The sequence below is a fragment of the Apteryx mantelli genome, chromosome 3 (assembly GCF_036417845.1).
Source record: "Apteryx mantelli isolate bAptMan1 chromosome 3, bAptMan1.hap1, whole genome shotgun sequence".
NCBI lineage: Eukaryota > Metazoa > Chordata > Aves > Apterygiformes > Apterygidae > Apteryx > Apteryx mantelli.
Window position 1 is genome coordinate 129,231,671 of NC_089980.1, and position 20,200 is coordinate 129,251,870.

Below are 20,200 nucleotides of genomic sequence, written 5' to 3' on the forward strand. Positions count from 1 at the left end.
GACAAGACTGTTATACAGAGGAGCAGCCTAAGATGGCAGATAACCCATCATAGAGGTGAAAAACAAGACATCTTTAGCAAATGGGTCTAGATAATGTTGTAAGGTGGTTTTGAGGCCAAGACGCTGTGTTGTGTGTTTAATGATGCCTTCAAGAATGCCTAAGAAGCTATTATAGGCAAAAAGCAAAAAAAAAAAAAGCCAGAGAAGAGTCTTGGAAATCTTCCATTCCAGCCACTCTGACCACTTTGTATATTGTGCCAAGTCAGTAGCAGTTATTACAGAAAATCATGGTTCAGAGAACAGACCTCAGAGCAATAGACTATACTAGTAAATAAACCAGGCCAAAACCTTTCCCCAGCCCTGATGCCAGCTGACACGGCATGGCTCGCACCCATACAGCTGAACTTGTGTTATGCTCCAAAACAGGCTGGCTGTGTCTGTCCGGTCCCAGGCTAACTCCCAAACTTTGCCCATCACTGTCTAAAAGACTGATGGCTGGAACAAGTCACTGCAACCAGGTTACTTATTTAACTATATGGATGACAGTGCTTGGGGCCTTGTCCTGGCCCTGTTCAGTTTGTTTGTGTAGAAACATCCTCCAAGAACTGGACAGTTGTTTTAAGTAGCCCTTTAATTGCCCTGATTTATTTGGCAGTGTTCAGCAAATACATCTGGTCTGAGTAAGGTTGAGGTGAAAGGGACCCAGTCCTCCCAGCCTCACAATTCCCTGGCCAACAGTTAAATTGAACAATGATAAAAGCTGCAAAATATCCCTGGTGTTTTATGCTCACGGAGCATCCTGAAGTGCCAGACATACACTCAGCACAGCCTGCACAGAGAAAAGCCTTGTTACAGGGCCCAATCCTGACTCCTAAATGTGCTCCTTCTTCAGGCTGTTTTGTTCACAATGGAAAGCCCACCATCTCTACTTGCAGATAAATATGGTCAGGGCCTCAACTTAGATACTTGCCCACAGGGACCTTCTTGCGAGCTGTTAGCATGCTTCCTGGCATGTATTTGGCCCAGGCTAATTATTGCTTTCCCAAACGATGCCTGGACATAGTTTAGGAATCAGTACAAGCTCAGGGCCTTTTCCACTTTGGATGTGGTCAGCTTGTCCTGGGGAGCAAAAGGGTTTAGCAGTATGGTCAGGAACTACATCATCCTAGTTGGCAGACAGCAAGACTACAGTTCCTGTCCAGTTTTATTTACTAGTTAAGCCACAGCCAAATCATCTTCCACAGCTGCACAGTTCACTGTGATGATAAATCTTACCCCTTCTGACCTGGACAGAACATGTTGATGTCAGGTATCTCAGGCAATATGAAAAGAAAGCTTTGGAGCCTTGTCCAAAACCTATGGAAGGTGATAGAAAGCATTTCTTTAACTTCAAGGACAAGTGTCATTAACAACGATCTCAATGTCACATTTCTAATAGATCTTCCCCTACAAGACCTCAGATCTCTAAGCAAAAGCGAACTTTTCCACAGGCAGACTTATGAAATCTGTTTTATTCCTTTTACCAAAGAGATAGCAGAGAGATCTAGCTTCTAAACACTGTACCCAAAATGCAACCTTTGTGAGAATTCAAGAGCAGCATCAAGATCTGCTGAATCCCAGCTTTATGTCTGTCCTTCAGAACAATCCTCCTGCTGCTGGCACTTTAGACCTTCCCAGATCCAGCTAATTGCTGCAAGGGGCGGTAGCAAGGGGATCTGATCCTCCCCAGGTGTGTTAATTAGTACCAGCCCACAGTTACAATGGACAATTCATGCATTTTTGGCAAGGTTATATAGTTCATTTCCAAAAACAGTTTTCCAAAAGCTAATTCTTTGATCTTTTGAAACCAAGACAGAAACTTCTGCAGCAGGTCTATGGGGAAAAGGCAACAACGGCTTTAATAAGTCTGCTAAGTTGGGAACTTGACAGCATCAGATGAAAGGAAAAGCAAGTCTCCCATCTTGATTTAAACTGAGCACACATTCACCCCCACAGACAGCTTCTTCTAGAGCAAACAATTCTGTTAAACATAGTGAACAGGAAAAAAAACAGGGCAGCTCTAAATCCGTCCCTCATTAGCAGTCTGTCTCATCTACAAACAGTTCTTTGGGTCTACTGACTAAAGATTTCCCCATGCCTTGGTGAAAGGAGCAGGCTAATCGATGAGGTAATGCTTTTTCATTCTAATTAAGGACTTGAGTCATCCTATTATTCTAAAGTCCATGAAACAAAGCATGTTTAAATCTGCCCAGTTACCTCATGCTCAACCCTTTTCCAAAGCAGGAGGAGAAAAAAAAAAAAAAAAAAGAAACTTTTGATTCTGTGTAGTTGTAAATTTATCCTGTACCCATTAAGAATCGGCTGCTTCCTATGTATCTGTCTCGGTTAGCTAAGGACTTACTTAATGTGCCTGCAGAATGCCTCATGGCAGCTTCTGCATGCCTTCACCACTGTTTAGTTCTACATCGCTACAAATAACCGCACATTGCTGTTGAACAGGATGGGAAAATCAAAAGCAGAGAGTTCACTTAAAGGACTATGGGAATTATTTGAAAACTGGTGCCAGCTAGTGGCAATGTTATTTCATTCCACTTCCCTGACATTACTTGGCTTTCCAATTCTTCTATATACAGAAAAGTGTGTGGCAAGTTTTATTGCTTTAATATATTGCAAACAATGAAGCAGGTCCATTAAAAATCCCACAACATTTTTCTCAAAAGCAGACTCTACTTCACTGAGCTGGTCAAATTCCAAACTGGGTATTTAAATTTACATTGGTGCAATTATCTGTGTGTTACCAATTGAATTACACATTCTTCACTTACCGTCTGATGCTGTAATGAGGTGTTGCATTAAGCTATGAAGTCTTTCCTGCATTTTACCCTAGGTGTAGTTATGTTTGGGTTCTGCATGAAAACACTGCTGGATGGCATACATAGCTATAGCACTACACAGAGTTATTCACAATCCTTTGGGTTTAGAATGATGGTATAAACACAAAATCACTATTCATAAACCTGATTAAAATATATTCAGTGTTCTAATCAGAAAGAAAATGAAGCACATTAAAATAATTACTTAAATTCCTTCCCAGAGGATCCTCAGGTTGCAGCTGTGTACGTACTGGAATCACTCAAGCCAGGCATGAAAGGAACTCACAACTGAAGTTTAAGCAAGGCAATTGCTTCAAGGTAAATAATGGGGGAAATAATGACTGCATAATCTTTTAGGACCAGAAATCCAACACTAGATCAGGAAATAGGAAAGCAGATAAGGACAATGCTGGTATGAGGGAGAAAGTGATTCTCACAAGTTTTCCTTGGGTCACGGAAGTGACTAGGTCCAAAATGAAAGAAAACAAAGGGAGCAGCCAATTTCGCATCTCTAAGTTATCACAGGGCATCCACTCCTCTCCAAACCTGTCTGTCGGTCTGAGCACCCTAGCTCTGATTCACCAGTTACAGTTCTAGCTGATTGCTGGAAGCGGATATAGCCGTAGGGTTTTTTTTGTTTTGTTTTGTTTGCATTCACCTGTCAAATATGGTCTCCTGAAGGAGCATATATGTATGTAACCTGGACACTTCAGCCAGAAGCCCAGGAGTTCCAGAAAATTCCAAGTTTTCTTGAGTGCATGTACATTAAGTTGGCAACTACCAAAGGACAGAAAAGAGAGAAGAAGGCTGAGTTCTTCTCACATCCATCCCAATACCCCTGGTTGGAAAGCACAGCTAGCAAAGGTTCTCAATTCCATCACCTTGAGTCACCCAGGCCTCGGCAAAGCCCTCCCAAGGAAAATATCCTGCCAGACCCCAGAGCAATCACTCAGAAGAGACAATACCAGACAACTACGGACGATGCTGTGAGATTCATTAGCTCAACATGGTTTCATTTTCCACTGTTTGCTTTTAATTACCTTCAACCTTCCATCTGTGGAGGGACAGTAAAGAAGCATGTGGGAAGATGCGTTAAGGCAATGGGACTGCAGACAGAGGGAAAAGGAAAGCCTGCGGGATCTGTGTATGGGAGATGAACACTCACAAGGCATCCATAAATACAAACAAAGTTCAGGACAGACAAACTAGAGGGACTGAATTCCTGCAGAGAGCGTATCCCTGCTGTCCTTCTTTATTTCCTATCCACTAGGTTAGGACATCTCCAAGGAGAGGCTAGAAGGTTGCCTCTAAAAAAGGCTGACAGCAGACACTCCTGTGGAAAGTAAGCAAGGTTCATCCTTTAATTGGATGGGTAATGCAGACTTTTATTTGCATTTTCTTCTTTTTCCTCTCTTTGATGGAGAAGAACACTACAAGAGACTATGCCCTTGGCTTTTAGAAAAAGTTTCAACTACCAGAAATGTTTCAGTGGAAGACCAACAGGGTGGTTTACTGGGGTTTCACAAGTTGCCAATCTGACAGCAGCTGGACTGGAATTGCGACAAATATTTGTGTCACTTGGCAGAAGCGACAGTCAAGCATGCCTTGCAACCTAAAACTGTGACTCAACAACTGACAGAAAATAAAGATCTGCCTGTTTAAATCTCTGAAGGCCTCACAGCTGTGAGCATGGATGCACAGAGTGCCTTAAAACAGCATGCTAGGAAAACAAGGCTCTTTCTTTTTTTCCCCCCTTGTTCATTGTTTTAAGTATTGAAATTCTTTAAAGAAAATATAACCTGGAGCTTCTCTCTTCTTTGCTATTTTGGCACCTCCACCCTTTCTCATCTGATCAGGACAGATAGGTAAGTGTTTCTGCTGCTGTACATGAATCCTACCGGATTCAGAGCAGAAGCCATGTGCTTACCTGGCCAGACCGAGAGCTGTGAATTTATGAGTGACTGAAGAGCAGGAGGATGCCTGAGGAGTGGAAGTGACAGCTCAGGAGTAACAACTCTGCTGACCAAAGACCAGAAGGCACACTGCTGAACACACATTTTGACAAGTTTGCTCCAGACCAGTTGTCCGGTGGATAGCTACCCAGAACTAACCACTGGTTCGTGTCCCGACATACCTCCTCCTGCAGTCTGCCTGGCTCTGTAGGGCTCCGGCAAGGCCAGGACTGGCTGACTACTCCCTCCCCACCACTCTGTTACTCAGAGCAATCACCCGCTTTGCAGCCAGAAGGGGCCCCGAGTCCTTTATTAATCTCCTCAACGACTAAACCCAGCAATGGCAAACCTTTGGCACCAAGAATGGTTGATCATGACCTCAGCAACAACTAGCTACACAGCTTTTAAAAATACTTCTGGCAGCAGGCCCCCAAGAGGTCTGCTCTCACTGGCCTCATCCTTTCCTAACCGTTGTTAGGAGTTAGCTGCATTTGTGTTTATCCACAATAGATGCAAAGCTTCAATCTACCCACGTGCGCAAAATTGGATGAGGATAAGCCATGAGGGGAAATCCGCTGAAACAATAGCAAAGGTACAGAGCGGAGGCAAGAACTGTCAAGGATCCATGAGGAGACAGAAAAGCTCTTGCCTGGGGAATACCCACCTCTTCGCTCTGTACAGTTTTACAGGAAAAGAAAAAAAAAAGGGGGGGGGGAACTGAGGGTGGATATGCAGTCACTAAAAAGATTTAGGGCAGCAAAGGAAAAAGGACCGAAGGGAGGGAACCGTGTGTGTAGAGAAGCTGCTATGATGGGTGCTAAGAGCTGATGGATGCAGGGAAGCACAGGAAAAGGTGGGTTCTCTCAAGCTGGTGAACGCAAATTACCTCAAAATTTAATCATAGCTAAAAAAACGCATGCAGAGGGCTGCTGCATGTTTTAACCCATTAGGTACTCATATTCCTTTTGCAAAATCAATGCTGCTTTGTTCAGAGAAGCTGGTACCTGAGGTTTATTGGAGTAAACTGATTACAAGTACTAAATTCAGTTGGTTTAACATACCAAGTGAGAGAAGAGAGATGCTGAAGACCCTGGCTTCAGCCTACAAATGAGAAAACTGCATAGTTCATCCACAGAGGGAAGAGACGAAACCCAGCTCATTCAGTTACTGTGATATGTTTTTCAGTCAAGTTGTTATAAGAGTCAGAGCTAGAAAGTTATACTTGGTCATGCTCAAACATTCTTCCTACCACCAGCAAAAACAACGAAAAACATCCACATCTGGTTGTCTGAATTCCCTACAGAAAGTAAAACCCTAAAGACCTCTGAGGACAGACAGAGAGCAAACATGGTGGTAGGGAGAAAGAATGCCCCTGTGGACAGAAGGGCTCTAGCTATACTATTTATTTTAGCAATTATTTCATACCCTGGGCCTGAGCACAGGAGCTTAGTTCTACAGATCAGCTGTTAGAACAGCCGCTGGTGCTCTCCTGGGACAGGCCAGCCAGTCTTCTCCTAAATCATCCTAACCACAGCCCAGGAGCCAGCACAGGCCAGCAGCCAGTTCCAGTGGGCAGTCTGGATGCAGCAAACCTAATCTGGAGGACAGGGGAACGTACTGGTCTAGACATGGCCACATAGTGCCTGGTTGGCCTCAGAGAATGCGCCCTGGCACTGGTTAGTGTACTAGCACTGATACCACTCAAGAACCTTGTTTAACACGTCTCTCCTCACTCCATGCAGATCTTTTCTCAAACTACTGCCAAACTACACCTTTTTCCGCTGCAGAATTTTTGGTAGTATCATCAAGAATATCCTGGCTATGGACAAAATAGCTCCTCTATCTTGTGGCTGTCTTTGATGCCTTTCCCTTCAGTGGGTTAGCCTCTTTTGGATCTACTACTCTTGCTTCTTTCATCCTTAAGGGTATTCCAGTTGGAGAACTCCTTGTAATTGTGACTAGCCACACTGTAATATTTTATAATTTGCCAGGGAAGTCCTTTAAGAGGCAGCCATTAAAAGACACTGCGCCTCTAAAAACCCAGGTATATTGTTAAAGTGCTGTGGTAGCCTGGTGGGTACTTAAAAACACGTATCTGCAAATGTTAAGATACATGGATTTAAAAAGACTGATAAACAGCAGTATATTGCATTCGCTTTAAGGAGTACAATAGGGGAGAAAAAATGAATCAATATACCTAATGTTTTTCCTGTGTTGTGGGGTGAAATATGTAACTGATTTCCCACCATAAAGGAATTATAACTTTTTAGCAAAGGGATATTCAAAGGACTCTGGCTCACCAGAAAAAGAGGAGATGCCAACTGTTCAAAAACAAACAAACAAAAAAACCCCCTTTGACTAAGAGAGCCTTGCAACTTACAAGTAACTGTACACTTACACTGCAAAGAAAAACGAAACAGAGCTAAAAATGTGCCACTGCTACAATAAGGAGCATACTACATTCATTCTCCATTGCATAGCTGATGTCAAAGGACCAGGTTACTCAGTGTTAGGAGTGATTGTTCCTACAGCAGTTGTATATTCTGTCCAGAGCTGAAAGGATTTCTACAGATGTCCAGGAAAAATTGCAGAGCAACTGGTGACAGTACATCAGAATAACAATACATCAGAATAACAATACTCCAAACTATCAAGATGGGGAGTGAGAGACAAGGAGAAAGCTCACCCCCAGAAATCATACTGAAGTTGAATTACATCACTGCACCCCACAGACCTAATTTTGAGCACCCTCCACTCTGGGCAGGACCATGTCTTGGAGAAGCAAAAAACAAAACAAAAAAAAACAAAATAAAACAAAACAACCCACATAGGCAGGGGAGCTTAAAAGTTCATCACAAACATATATTGTGACTTTGGAAGTGTCCCTGATTTGGGCAAGGGACAAACAAACAAACAAACAACCCTTTCTGTTGCTAAGAATCTCAGACATGGCTCAAGATCACTCTGCAAATACAGAAAACAAGCTTTCGAGCATAAGAATCATGTAGCAGAGAAACACAGTGGGTTTGCAGACCTTCATTTATACCCACAAAAGCCAAAGAGCACAGAACTGGCGAGGCACCCACCAGACATGCAAAAGCAACTCAGACATAGCCTTGAATGTGAAGAAGGGAATCAGAACAACTGGGATATCTCCTCCAGGCAGAAGGCACCAGGCCATCATGAGCTTCCACCTGGATGATCACCAGCAAGACAAAAAAGACCCTAGTTTAGCATTCTACTCCTAAAACCAATACATTTGACTTATATCTGGTGGTTCAGCAGCACTGTGACAGTGCTGGGCCAAATCCAAATCACCATCTTTTGGCCCAGGAGAAAAAGTTGTTACCAGATGAGGTGTGCTGACAACATATGGAGGCCTGTGCTACTGGAGCAGTCTTCATCCTCATCCAAAAGGAAAAAAATCCTGTAAGATTCTGCCAAACACATGATTCAATTTAGGTCAGAGCTCTGCTGCTCAAAACACCTTAGACACTGATGCTGCTTGGAATGGACTGGCTTGTTTCAGTGCTGACTTTACATCTTTTCAAATGTTTTTCACAGAGAAAAAGGGTTGTGGAAGGGTTTTTTGTTGTTGTTGTTTTTCTCTAGCCAAATGACCTTTTTAAAAGAGTGCTACACTACTAACCCTTGGAACACCTGGTCCTATGCATTAGAGAGGAATTTACTACTAAACATCTTTCTTTAGCCTGCGGCAACTCCTTTTTATTCATCCCCATCCCAAACTACTTTCAAGCGTGTCTGAAGCACTGAATCTGTCAGTCCTGTTCTAAAGAGGGAGCTTACATGTCAGCACCCACGACTTTAATGGGCATGGAAGACACCCTAAAATGGTCACCCCAGAGATGCCCATCCACCAACAGCTAGGCTCCTATCTTTGGCCTCTTACCTGAACACCTATTACTAGATAGCAAAAAGCTGGGATACAATGTTTAAGTCCTATTCAGTCTCCATTGATGGGAATTGCAAATATCTTCCACGAAAGTAGGGTGAATTAGATGAATATAGATAGAGATGATAGAGACAATGTAAAATCAGGTTCAGAATTCCCATTTCCACTTTCACATTTCTGCCTCAACACTGTACATGTGAGATTTACAAAAATATTATAAATACATTGTATTTTTTAAAATACATAGCCAAACATGGGTTTAGAGTGGAAGAAAAAATCTGACTGTATCACATCAGACTGCAACTCTGTATCAGTAAAGACTCTATTTTTTCTTATTTAAACCAGACTATTCTGATTCAGTATGAATTGTGTTCTCAGAAGGAATGGAAGCAATAAACTAAATGAGGATTAAATACCAGATCTTTTCATCCTTCAATGCATTAAAAGACCAAAATAATCAGACTTTCATATGCTATGTCAAACTGTGCAAAGCAGAAAAGCAAACTTCTTGCTTTCTTTGGCATGGCAAATTCTTTACAGCTTATACTTGTTGTAAGTGGGAAAATACAACACTGCATTTTCTAACCCAATAGATCATTTTCCTATCCAAAAAAGGACAGTTTCTCTTGTAAGCTTACCAACTAAGGACCACTTTGCGGGAAGTACTGCTTTATCTATCTTCTCATTGTAAATAGTTACTTAATTTTTTAAAATTCTTCTTCAACACAGGAATAATTTTGATGTTGAGTAATTAAGCACATGCTTTGTCAAAAGAATAATATTTAAAGTTTTCTGGTGACATGGAAAGGATGAAATACCTTAAGTAAAAAAAACGATATCTGGAAGTCAACAATTATATGTGATTATAATAGCATAAACAAAGTTCAAATGGTGCTTCCAGTATTAATCATTCTAGGTTGACCCAACTTTAGTGTGGGAGACTCAGGCTTAGAAACAACCTTGAGTGAATGATCACTCCGGAAGTGATTCAAGGTAAGTGGCAAACTCCAAGAGAGGGTTCTGGCTTGTTACTATCAGTTACTGGCTATTACTATGAAGGAGCATGTTAAAAGCACTGAAGGCGTCCAAGACAAAATAAATAAATAAATAAATCAGTAGTGGCTGGTGACAACCAATTCAACTGAGTCAGTCAGTGCTTGCTGAAGATCAGGAACAGTTAAGCCTGTTTTATTTGGTCATTTAAGCCTAGGACCCTAAAAAAGTGTAGTCATTACTCACAATCCCAGCCACTGAGAAAGTTTGTTTCCAGGCTTCAGTACTTAGAAGTGGTTTGGCGAACTGGCAAATTCCGGCAGGAAGTGAAGAAAATAATTGTCTGAGAACTATTGGACAGGTGAGCAAAGCCAGACACCAACTTCACCAAGGTTTGATTCAATTATTTTGGTTCTTAAACTATTATTGCTTATGCCTTAAAGGCATCTGGCATGTCATCTCTTCAGATACAGGAAGAAGAAAAGGAAAGGCTACATGTGGATGTCATAATTGAAATGTTGTTCATCTGGTCTTTACGCTGCTTTAACCTCACCTCCTTCTAGATGCAAGCTAACTCAGAAGCAGTTTCAGACACTGCGCACACACTGGTGTGCTTCCAGAGCAGCAGATCCAATGAAGCCTAGTGGCTTTATGTTTTGTGACTGGATCCTTCAGTCTCTAGCAAAGCGCATACTGCAGCTGAGACTATTGAGACATTCACAGTGCTCCTCTCTTTGGATTTCCTGATGAATGCCCTAAAGAGTTGCTATGAAGTCTCTTTCCTCTACCAAGATACCTCCTTCATGAACTGGATAGGAACATAGTATTGGAGGTCCTTCCTCCTCTGTGAAATTTAGTGAAATTGGTTTTTGTTTGAAAGTGTCAGGATGAGGGGACAGTGACAAGGAACAGTCTTGTTTATTTAGAAAAACAAGCTAAAACCTAAATAACAAAGGCACTGTCAGCCATACCTGATTATACCAAGAGGGTCTAAAACTTCTTCCTCTTCTTCCTCCTCTTCCTCTTCTTTTTTCTGCCCCTTTTTGGCATTTTCCGCTGATGCAAGCTGTGAGATTAAGTCAGGTGTCTTCTCCTCTTTGAAGAAATCCAATGCCTCACTTTCTTCATCTTCTTTCTCCTTGTCATCAGGAATGTTTTTACTCTTGAAGTCAATGACACTAGTAGATTTTGTTCCTGCAAAATACAATCATGGACGCAAAACTGAGCACACAGAATAACAGCCACGTTTTACTTAATATCTTGCACCTGTTCCCGATTATTCTTTGGGGGGAATAAACTATACGATCAGCTTTTGTGAAACTCATTCAATGTTCCTGACTGTCCCTTCCATCCACTGATGCGTCATTGTATGTCTGATTTGTTTGCTAATTTGAAGTATTTAAGTAGAGAAAGATAGAGGAAATGAACTTTATCTAAAACAGAGCAGCATATGTCTGAACTGCTTATTTGCATTCCTTCTATAGTCAATGGAAACAACAGAATTTCCAGATGGTTACTCACCCAAAGATGAGTACTTCCCTCTAGAAGTGCCTGTTTCTCTCCACTGGCTACAGAGAGGGCCTAAATACTACACTTAGATGTAGGTATCTAACTTTATACAGGTAGCTGAGATAAAATCCACCTTTCATTACTGATTTAATTCATTTGAGCTAAAAGTACAGCTCTGGACAGCATGAAAAGCAGTTTCCATGGCAGCTCTTCAATATACACTCACAAATGAAGCCTGACGTTTTAACTCTCTTCAGTATGCAAGATCCATCAACTTTGGAGCAAGCTGAAAAGATTTACTTTGACTAAGTCTTCTTACTACACTTGCTATATGCAAAGCCCAGCAGAATAAGGAACACAGAACCATTCCTTGCTTTGGTGTCTCTGGATGTTTAGGAAAGCAATTTAAAATGATAAGACTAGCTAAAAATAGGCTAGTGAAAACCATGACAGATAAAATTCATGGTTTCATCTTAAGGTATCACTGTGTGGGAGACTCATCTCACACAGTTTTACATGTCTGCATCTGCCTAGTCATCTAGGGTGGAATTCACTAAGTGTGGGCATCTACACTGAGCAAGTGAGCCTACGCTCCCTTATAGGCATGGAGTGCTGATCAGGTTACGCAGTGGAGATTAAGACACTTCATATCTTATCCTCATGTAGACACCTACATTTTACAACATGAATTCTCCATAAACACCCCTGAATATATTGACTACATCTCCCGTATCTGTAAGGAAAGTCTACACAACTAGCTTGAGGATCTACAGTGTATGTATTTTCATATGTAATTAAGTGAGATGAATCCCACCTGGTTTATAGGGCGAGATTCATATTACTCTATGGCAGATTTTCATGAACAGGTCACATTATTTGTACCCAGTTTGTCCACTGACTATGCAGACAGTCCAGACTAATTCAACTGTAGACATCTACACCATATACAGAAAAGGTTAAGCAAGACAATTTCTGAATTTTCTGTTTAAGGGGTCTATTTTCAAGAGAATGCTGTGAGGGGGAAGAAAAAAACCCAACAAACTCTCTATCTTTATTCGGCAAAATCTTTTTGCTTGTGTTATGCAATTCTGCCCACCTTCAGACTTTAGGAAGCCGCTCTGAACTGTGAGCCTCATGTCTGACAAGGCTTTGGTCAAAGGGATGTACCCTTGCCAGTTTCACAAAACTTCTAGTATGGCCGCACTCGACACTTTCGCACATGGTGACTTGCTAGCACCTTGCAACTTCACCTCCTTAAAACTAACACTGTGCTGAAAATCCCGCACAGTGCCAGGCTGGAGTATTCCCTGCTTGACAGTTCTCGGCTGAATTAAGAGCAGAGAGCCTATCTGTTTCACTCATTCAGTGACTCCCTGATATGCCCAAGGAACACAAAGAAATAAACTATCACAATCATTAGAAGATGCAACAAGAGCTGGACATGAGGCCAAGGAAAAAAAGAGGATAAGAGGCCAGAGAATGGGTTTAATTAGTAAAGCATCAGTCTGTTATTCAAATCTTTTTCTGGGTCCAAAATCTGCTTCAGGACCCTCTTCAGCAATGCCTAGCAATCTTATTAGGAAGAAAAAAACCAAGCAAACACAGAACAGCTGTTCACTAAGGGAGCTCCTGCACTGTCCATTTAGGGTTCATCTCTCCACTGATGATAGATGATTATTTAGACTTCTAAACTTGGGTGTTCCAAATCACAGCGTAGCTATATGCCTAATAGAAATTAGAGATGGTGGGGTGGATACCTTCAAAGCAAGCATCACGGCACTGATGCTTCTGAATGAGGCATGTGCCCTCTGAGGAGGATGGGAAAATACTGACAACCATGACTGTGCAGATGCACAAGGGACTGTTTCTAATGACAGCCTTTATTCTGGCATTCTCTAGTTTTTTACTACCTGCATCAAGAATTTAACAATGCTTTTATTAAGCATGCTCAAGGGAGAGGGGACACTCACATCTTTTAGTTACCTAAGAATTCCAGTAACTCAGGACTTGTTGCTAGATCCTCATCTTTCGAGATGGATTTCATTATATCATTGAACATTGCTCTTCGCTCACAAATGTCAGATTCCCCCACGAAGAGAACTTTTCTAGGTAAGAGTGGAAGAGAAGCCTGTGGATATCGTGCTGCCAGCCTGTGGTAAAGCTCTTCTATCTCGCTGTACTTCTTGGAAACCTGCAATGAAATACACTGCCTAGGTAAGTTTCTTTACAGGCAAGGGGAAGACACAGGCATCAAGCAGCAGTTTAAGCACTGCGAAGCATTAACCCTAGACACTGAACTGGAAAAACACGCATTACCAAAGAGCTTTACATATGGCCTGGTAAAAGCCTGTTATCTACACAGTCCATCTCCAAGTATTGTTGCCTGTTTTCTAATTCAGTTATTAAGATCCGCTCCTCTAATGAAATAGAATTTCATTGCCAGATACCTACAGTCCATTTGTCCAAGTCACCAGCTAATAAAATACAGGGAAGATCAGAGCTCCAGATACTTCTCTCTGACAGCAAAAATTCTTGTCCAATAAAAATGAACTATTTGATGCCTAGCTCCAAAAGACGTGAGGGGAAGAGAAGCCTAGCCAAGTAGATATGTGATTGAGAAAGCAGCAGGAATCTTTTCACCACTGTGCCAGAAGGTAGATTTCTCAGCCTTGGTGGGCTGCCGTGCACTTCCGGCTCTTAAGGCCTGAACAATGGGCACATTTGCTGTCCTGCGTAGCACCTAATACAGAAACCAGGACACAGACCTCAAGTGACCCCTGACTCTTCAGTTTACCCATGAGGGGGAAGAGAAAAAAAACAACAAAAATGACAACAAACAAACAACAATTTGGCCGTGGCCTACAGGTTCTTATACAGGGAGAAGATGGCAGCAGTGAATAGAGCAATTCCTTTTTCAGACAAATATGGGAAGTCTGAGAAAAAATGTGGCCCAAGATACTACAGGGAAAGCAATAACCATGGCAACACTGGCTAGAAATGAGGTGGAGTCTATGCCACATTAAGTTTTGAATTCCAGGCTGGACACCTTAAGAAAAAAAAAAAAAGAAGAAAAAAAACACAAAAAACCCACTATCTCTAATTGACATTACAGGCATAATGGAGAGTGACTGTCATGCTCTGTGACCACAGTATTATACACAGGCTATATTCATCACGACCCCTTACAGCCCTCAAATCTATTAATGTGTTTTTTGATCTCTGTGTTTATTTAAACAACAAAAAAAAATAGTGTTTTAGAGTGCTTGAGACAGATCTTTCACTATGGTACAACCCCTGTCCTGTAACATGTGTTGGTGAACTTCAGTGGAGTGACTCTTAATTAACACTACAACACACAAGATAGACTCAAGCACCAGATCTTGGGACAGAAGAAGGCAGAACACTTCCACCAACACAGTCATAAAAGAAAGTCAACCGAACCAAAAGCACAGAAACAGAGGGGGAAACAAATTAATCTAGAATGCATAAGCTACATCTATACTAGCAAGCTAAACAGTGTCAGGGCATATTTCCAAGCACTGGAATTTGATAGTGTCTACTGGAACCTGATAGTCCCTGGCACTGTTTTGCCTCTAGGCAACTAGCACTCTTCTAAGTAACTTTTCAGTCCAGGATTTAGGCTGGTGCAGACACCTCTCAGTAGCCAGCTTGGGTACTGCCACTTGTGGATGGTAAGAGAGTTTAATAGTATGGATGCAGCCAGACTGTGCTAACTGGCCTCCAGGCCAAAGAACAGGTCCTGACATTAAAATGCACACCTAGACTAGTTTACTAAACTAGACATAGCCATAAAGAACAGTAAGCAGCTCTATCAGAAAGATCTGAAGCACAGAAACAAACCCAAGTTGACAGGGGAATGAACAAGAATTTTAGACTTGCCTCCTGTGAGCAACACAGGCAAATGTAAGCAACACTGTGCTCTGCAGGCAGCATCTGAAATGCAATTCAACAGCCAAGCACCAAAGTGATGGAAATAAAGAGATATTCCCAGAATAAGACAATCTTCCTTTTGAGAAGCCCACAAGACGGAGGAAAGCAATCCTGAAATTTCAGAACTGCTATACATTTCTAGTTTGCTAGGTCCCAATAGCACCACGAACCATGATACCAGAGCCCCTTCCAGACACACTGAGCGAGCACAACTGTAAGGGTAGTGAGGAATCTACTTGCTTTTTTTTCAAAAGAATAAGCAATATTACCCTCTGCCCAGAAAAATAATCAAGTCTGATTTGCAAAAAATGTTTAATGTGTAATTAATTGCAATAATAAATAACAACTTAATGTCTGAAAGCATTACAAGTCAGCAGCCAATCAGCAAGACTATGCCAAAACAGCTTTAAAATAGTCAAAAAGGAATGCTGAACAGAGACATACAAACTTACTTCTTTTCCCTCTTAATTTTCATTCCTCCTCTATCAAATGCTGCCAAATATTCATAAGTCTCAATTTACGTCCAATTAAACCATTGAATCTAAAGTAAATGCACACCCTCACATCCTATCACTAATTGAGTCATTGTGAATCTGTGTGGGCTTTGAACAACAACCACCACCCATAACACACCGTACAGCATAAAAAGTGTGCTAATACTATATCCCAATCATACTAATACGCTACGCAAAACCCTGCGACACACCATGCAAACTAATTTCCAACTGTGCGGGGATGCCCTCTGCTGGGATAACCTACCACTGGAGATATTAATCCTCCAGACCAAGCCATTCCCCTCTTACCTAAGCCCCAAGCTGGCTGGAGCAAACCCTTGCTGGGTCCAGCTGCTTGCCTGCTGTCCCTATGCCTCAGCCCCCGGATGCCACTGGCTTCTCTTCCCCTTTGCTCAGCAGCGCTACTGCCATTTTTGCTGCATTACCAGTACCAAAACCAAGCTAATAAGGCTGGTTGAATCCAGGTTCCTCAGTCTGGATGCACTGGGCTCTTCCCATTTCAAGGAAGCAACACAGAGGCACTGCAGCGGCCTTCAGAGAGCCAGCCAGGTCCCAGAGAGTGCATTTTCTTGGGTCCTATCCCACTCCTCCTCCAGAGCATTCTCACTTCTTTCCAGTCATTAAGCACTGCGCTACTGTGACAATTTTCGACACTTCCAATTTGATGCCCTCTAACAATTTTCCAGGAGAAAGACAGATCAGCACGTAGCAAATTAAACCTTGCTTTTCTGGTTACTATTTACAATCCTTTGAAAACAATCTGTGGATTCTATGGCCCAAGACCACAGGCTGAAAAAAACCAACCCTGCTGCTCTAAAAAAACATTTTATCAGTCCTATTAAGTAAATAAAATCCCATTTTATTAATATTCAATTTTTTTTCTTATGCTACCTGTAATTCCTCTAGGTCTTGATCCTGTAATTATTCACACCTCCCCATGCCTCTAACTGAACTCGCATGAATACTATTGAGCTAAATCCCCACCTGCTGCAAGTCAGCCTGAGCATACTGACTTCAAGGGAGTTCTGTCAAGTCACAATATCAAAGGCCCCATCTACTTAACTTCAAAAGAATTAATCATGCAAATACAGCAAAGCATGTGTGTATTTGCCAGGTCAAGACCTTATTTGCCTTTAACAATTAACATTCAATATGGAATTGAAAGAGAGTCAGGGATGGGTTGAAGGTTTTTTGTAGTAGGAAAAGATAAGTAAGTTCAATATGATCAAAAATAGCTAGAAGGTTAAGAAAACCACCAGGAAGTTCAAAGTGAAAGCTTGAAGTTTGCTGTTAATCCCTCAGATCTCATACATGTGCCTTGCATCCTTTTTCATGAAAGCCCCATGAATAAAGTACACACACCAAAATGCCTGTAGGATATGAACCTGGGACTCTCAAACGTGCATAAGAGAATTTGATCCCACTCAGCATTAACGGGATTTAATGCCTCCATTCAGTGCCCCATTTCTGACCTCAAACTTGTCTTCATATGCTTTTTATTTACAGCAAGGAGTTCAATTAAGTGGGGGACTCAGATAAAGCTAACTCAACCCCTTTGGCCAGCCAATGCACAGTAGTGGAGAGTGCTCTTCATTTTATAGTATTTCATGAAATACAGATGGCTATTGTGGTTTTCTTAACTTCTTAACACCATCAGAAAATGGAGCTACAGCAGCATTATCCTTTAAAAACAACTACCAAGCTTTGGACACAGGAATAAAAAGCATCCCTTCTCACAGAGAATGTGAACCAAGCTTTCACTTGTACACGCCCCAGTTAAGCCCTACCAGAATTAATGTTCCTTGGTGACCTTGTGGGGATGTATTATGGTAGACTTTAATTACATGACCACATGCTGTTCTCCCCACCTGTTTTGCCCAGCAGAAGAGCAAACACTCTAATACTTCTTTTTAATTAACATGAACTCTTAGCGGCTCCTGAACCAACTGCTACATTGAGCAGGAATTTTTTTTCCCCCCCTTCACATCACAGACTATTCTCCCTGTACAGGACAGGATGGTCGGCACGAAAAGGAATTTATCTTCACCTGTACAGCCAGGAAATAGCAACCCCAACTCACAGACAGATTTTGAGGCCCAAAGAAAGAAGGCAAACATATGCAAACATTCAATGATCAAAACTTAGATGTATATGCAGCCACATACATACACTCCCTAATTTTATGAGAGAAAGAAAGGTTCATAGTAAACCCTCCCTAAAAATTTGCTGTGACTGTCAAACAGCAGTAGTAGTTGTCCAGTTTTGAGAAAGAAAAAGCTTGATTAACAAATGTAACTTTAAAAAAAACAAGTAATTATATTGGGCACACATAGAGAAGGCACTATAGGATGGGTGGATTGTTAATAAGGCTGGGAAGAGAGAAAAGTTAATTACTAAAAACATGAGGTGTGACTAGAAGAAATGCATTTAAGATAAACAAAGCCTTTTTTTTTTCTCTCTCAAAGAAAATGGCAGATCTACAGGCAATAATTAAATGTTACCTTGTAATGGTAACTCTAATCCAGTATGAAAGATAAAATCAATTCCACTGTTTCAATAGGGCAAGAGGATTCTGACCTTTGAAAGAAACACAGCTGAGTTTTCCTTTAATTTATCAAATATAACCTCAAGGTTAAACAGTTCTACAGCCCACCTGCTGTATTTTACAAATGACATTTTTTAATTAAAAAATCCCTCCAGTTTCTAAGAATTTAGATCTGAAGGTCATCATGGTGATTTTCTTCTTCTGTCGATGCCTCAAATACTTCAACTGTAAATGCTATGATACTGATTTTGCATAGTCCCGTTATGGCTGTGGAATAAGGATCACTGTATTGCTCAAACCCACAGTAAAGGCTAGTAATTCCACAAGTCAGGTGTGAAATCTGTTTTTGCTGTTCATCTAGTTTTGGTCATAGGCCCTTAACATATCTTGTTCCAGTGTGGTCTAAATGGCAGCCCAGAGATCAGAGCTAGCTTAGAGGATGTCCCTGTTTCACTCATCATCTTTTTCTAGGGGACACAGAAAAGCTCTTTGAGCAATAAATACTGCTGGCAGTCGCTCACAGCTGAGCATGCAGAAAGCCAGCTTCACAGCTGCCACCTAGGGCACGAGAGTGCGGCAGGCAGCGACTTCAACTGGTAGCAGGGGAAAGAGCAGCTAGGTATGGAAAATGAGTTTAGCTAATGTTTCTGGTAGAGAAAGAGGGAAAGCAGGAGGAAGAAAAAGAAAAGCAGAGACTCCCAAAAGACATATATCTGGTTCCTGAGGCCACCAAAATCAGATTCTCCTGCACAGAGCCAATGAAAATCCTACCCTACCTACCAATCACCTCTAACCTACCTGTTATCTCAGCAGTGTGACACTGACTCCCTCCTCCGACCTCCCAGATTTTATAGTTTCAACAGTAGCAAAAAACACGCCCTCTCCCACTCTGTTCACATGCTTGGGAAGGCAGAACATCCATAGTGGGGCTTCTTTTGCCTCCTTCAGATGTCTCATCTCACTCACTCACCTTTCCTGCACAAATTTCACATTTTAGTCCTGCTGCCAATGTTACCTCATCCCTCTCTGGTATTCCTCCCGTTGCCTTGTTCTCTTATACTTACCCAGCAAACCCTTTGGGGAAGGTCTCACTGCTTGTTCGGGCTGCTGCCACATGCAGCACAGTGGGGACACGACGTAAAGTCAGACACTAAGCGCAATGGGCGAAATTCACCTCACGTAGTCACAGGGTGGGGATTTATCTCCAGGTTAAGACAGCCGCCTAAACGTACGTGTCTACTTACACATTAGGTATCTCAGCTCTCATTATAGTCAGATTTAACCCCAAAATAGGCACCTGGGGGATTCAGCTGCCTAAACACATGCACGTAGAGGTATATAGGATGGCATAGGGTATCTCACCTCGTTCTCTTCCAGAATGGTGCCAGTGTCTTTATGTCCTGTGCCTTATTTGCTAGGCCTGTGCAGGCATCTGGGATAACTTAGGGCTTCTCAAATGATATCAGACATCCACATCTAGCAAACTGAATTCCCCCACACTGTAGCTGCTCAGCTACATCCTTCTCAACAGCACTGCACTGACTGGGATGGGAGCTTAGACATCTGCAGCAGACACAGGCTTCTAATTGCAGAGACCAGATTGATCTGCCTAAACACAGGCATCTGACATCATTTGAGATGCCTTGGGGTATCCAACGCACTTGCGTGGGGCAGGCAGATATCACACAGGACCTGTAGGACACCCACAACCTTCTGAAAGCTAGGTGGAAAACCCCAGGGCACCTCAGATAGCCTAGACAGCTAGCTTTGTGCAACTCGATTGAGCCTTAAGCATTTTAGTCTGGAGTTGAAGCCCCCCCCCACCCCAGCTGTCTAAAATTCAGACTGGTGCTCCCTTTACCGTCAAAGAAGAGAGGCATTTTCAAAGGATGAGTCACCTCATTCCCTTTCTTCCCATTGACCATAAAAGTAGTGGCAGACTTAGATTA

General features: G+C 42.0%; 1 protein-coding gene across 2 annotated transcripts in view; it reads right to left on the reverse strand.

Annotated features, from left to right (window-relative positions):
* The window catches only part of HS1BP3 (HCLS1 binding protein 3), a 54,640-nt gene that overhangs the window by 24,371 nt on the left and 10,069 nt on the right, over positions 1–20,200 (reverse strand). For both annotated transcript variants that reach the window (XM_067294344.1, XM_067294345.1), the window contains exons 3-4: positions 13,224–13,431; positions 10,703–10,925 (exon numbers count right to left, since the gene is read on the reverse strand). In XM_067294344.1, coding sequence (XP_067150445.1) covers positions 10,703–10,925; positions 13,224–13,431 — 431 coding nt within the window. The remainder of the gene's footprint in view (positions 1–10,702; positions 10,926–13,223; positions 13,432–20,200) is intronic.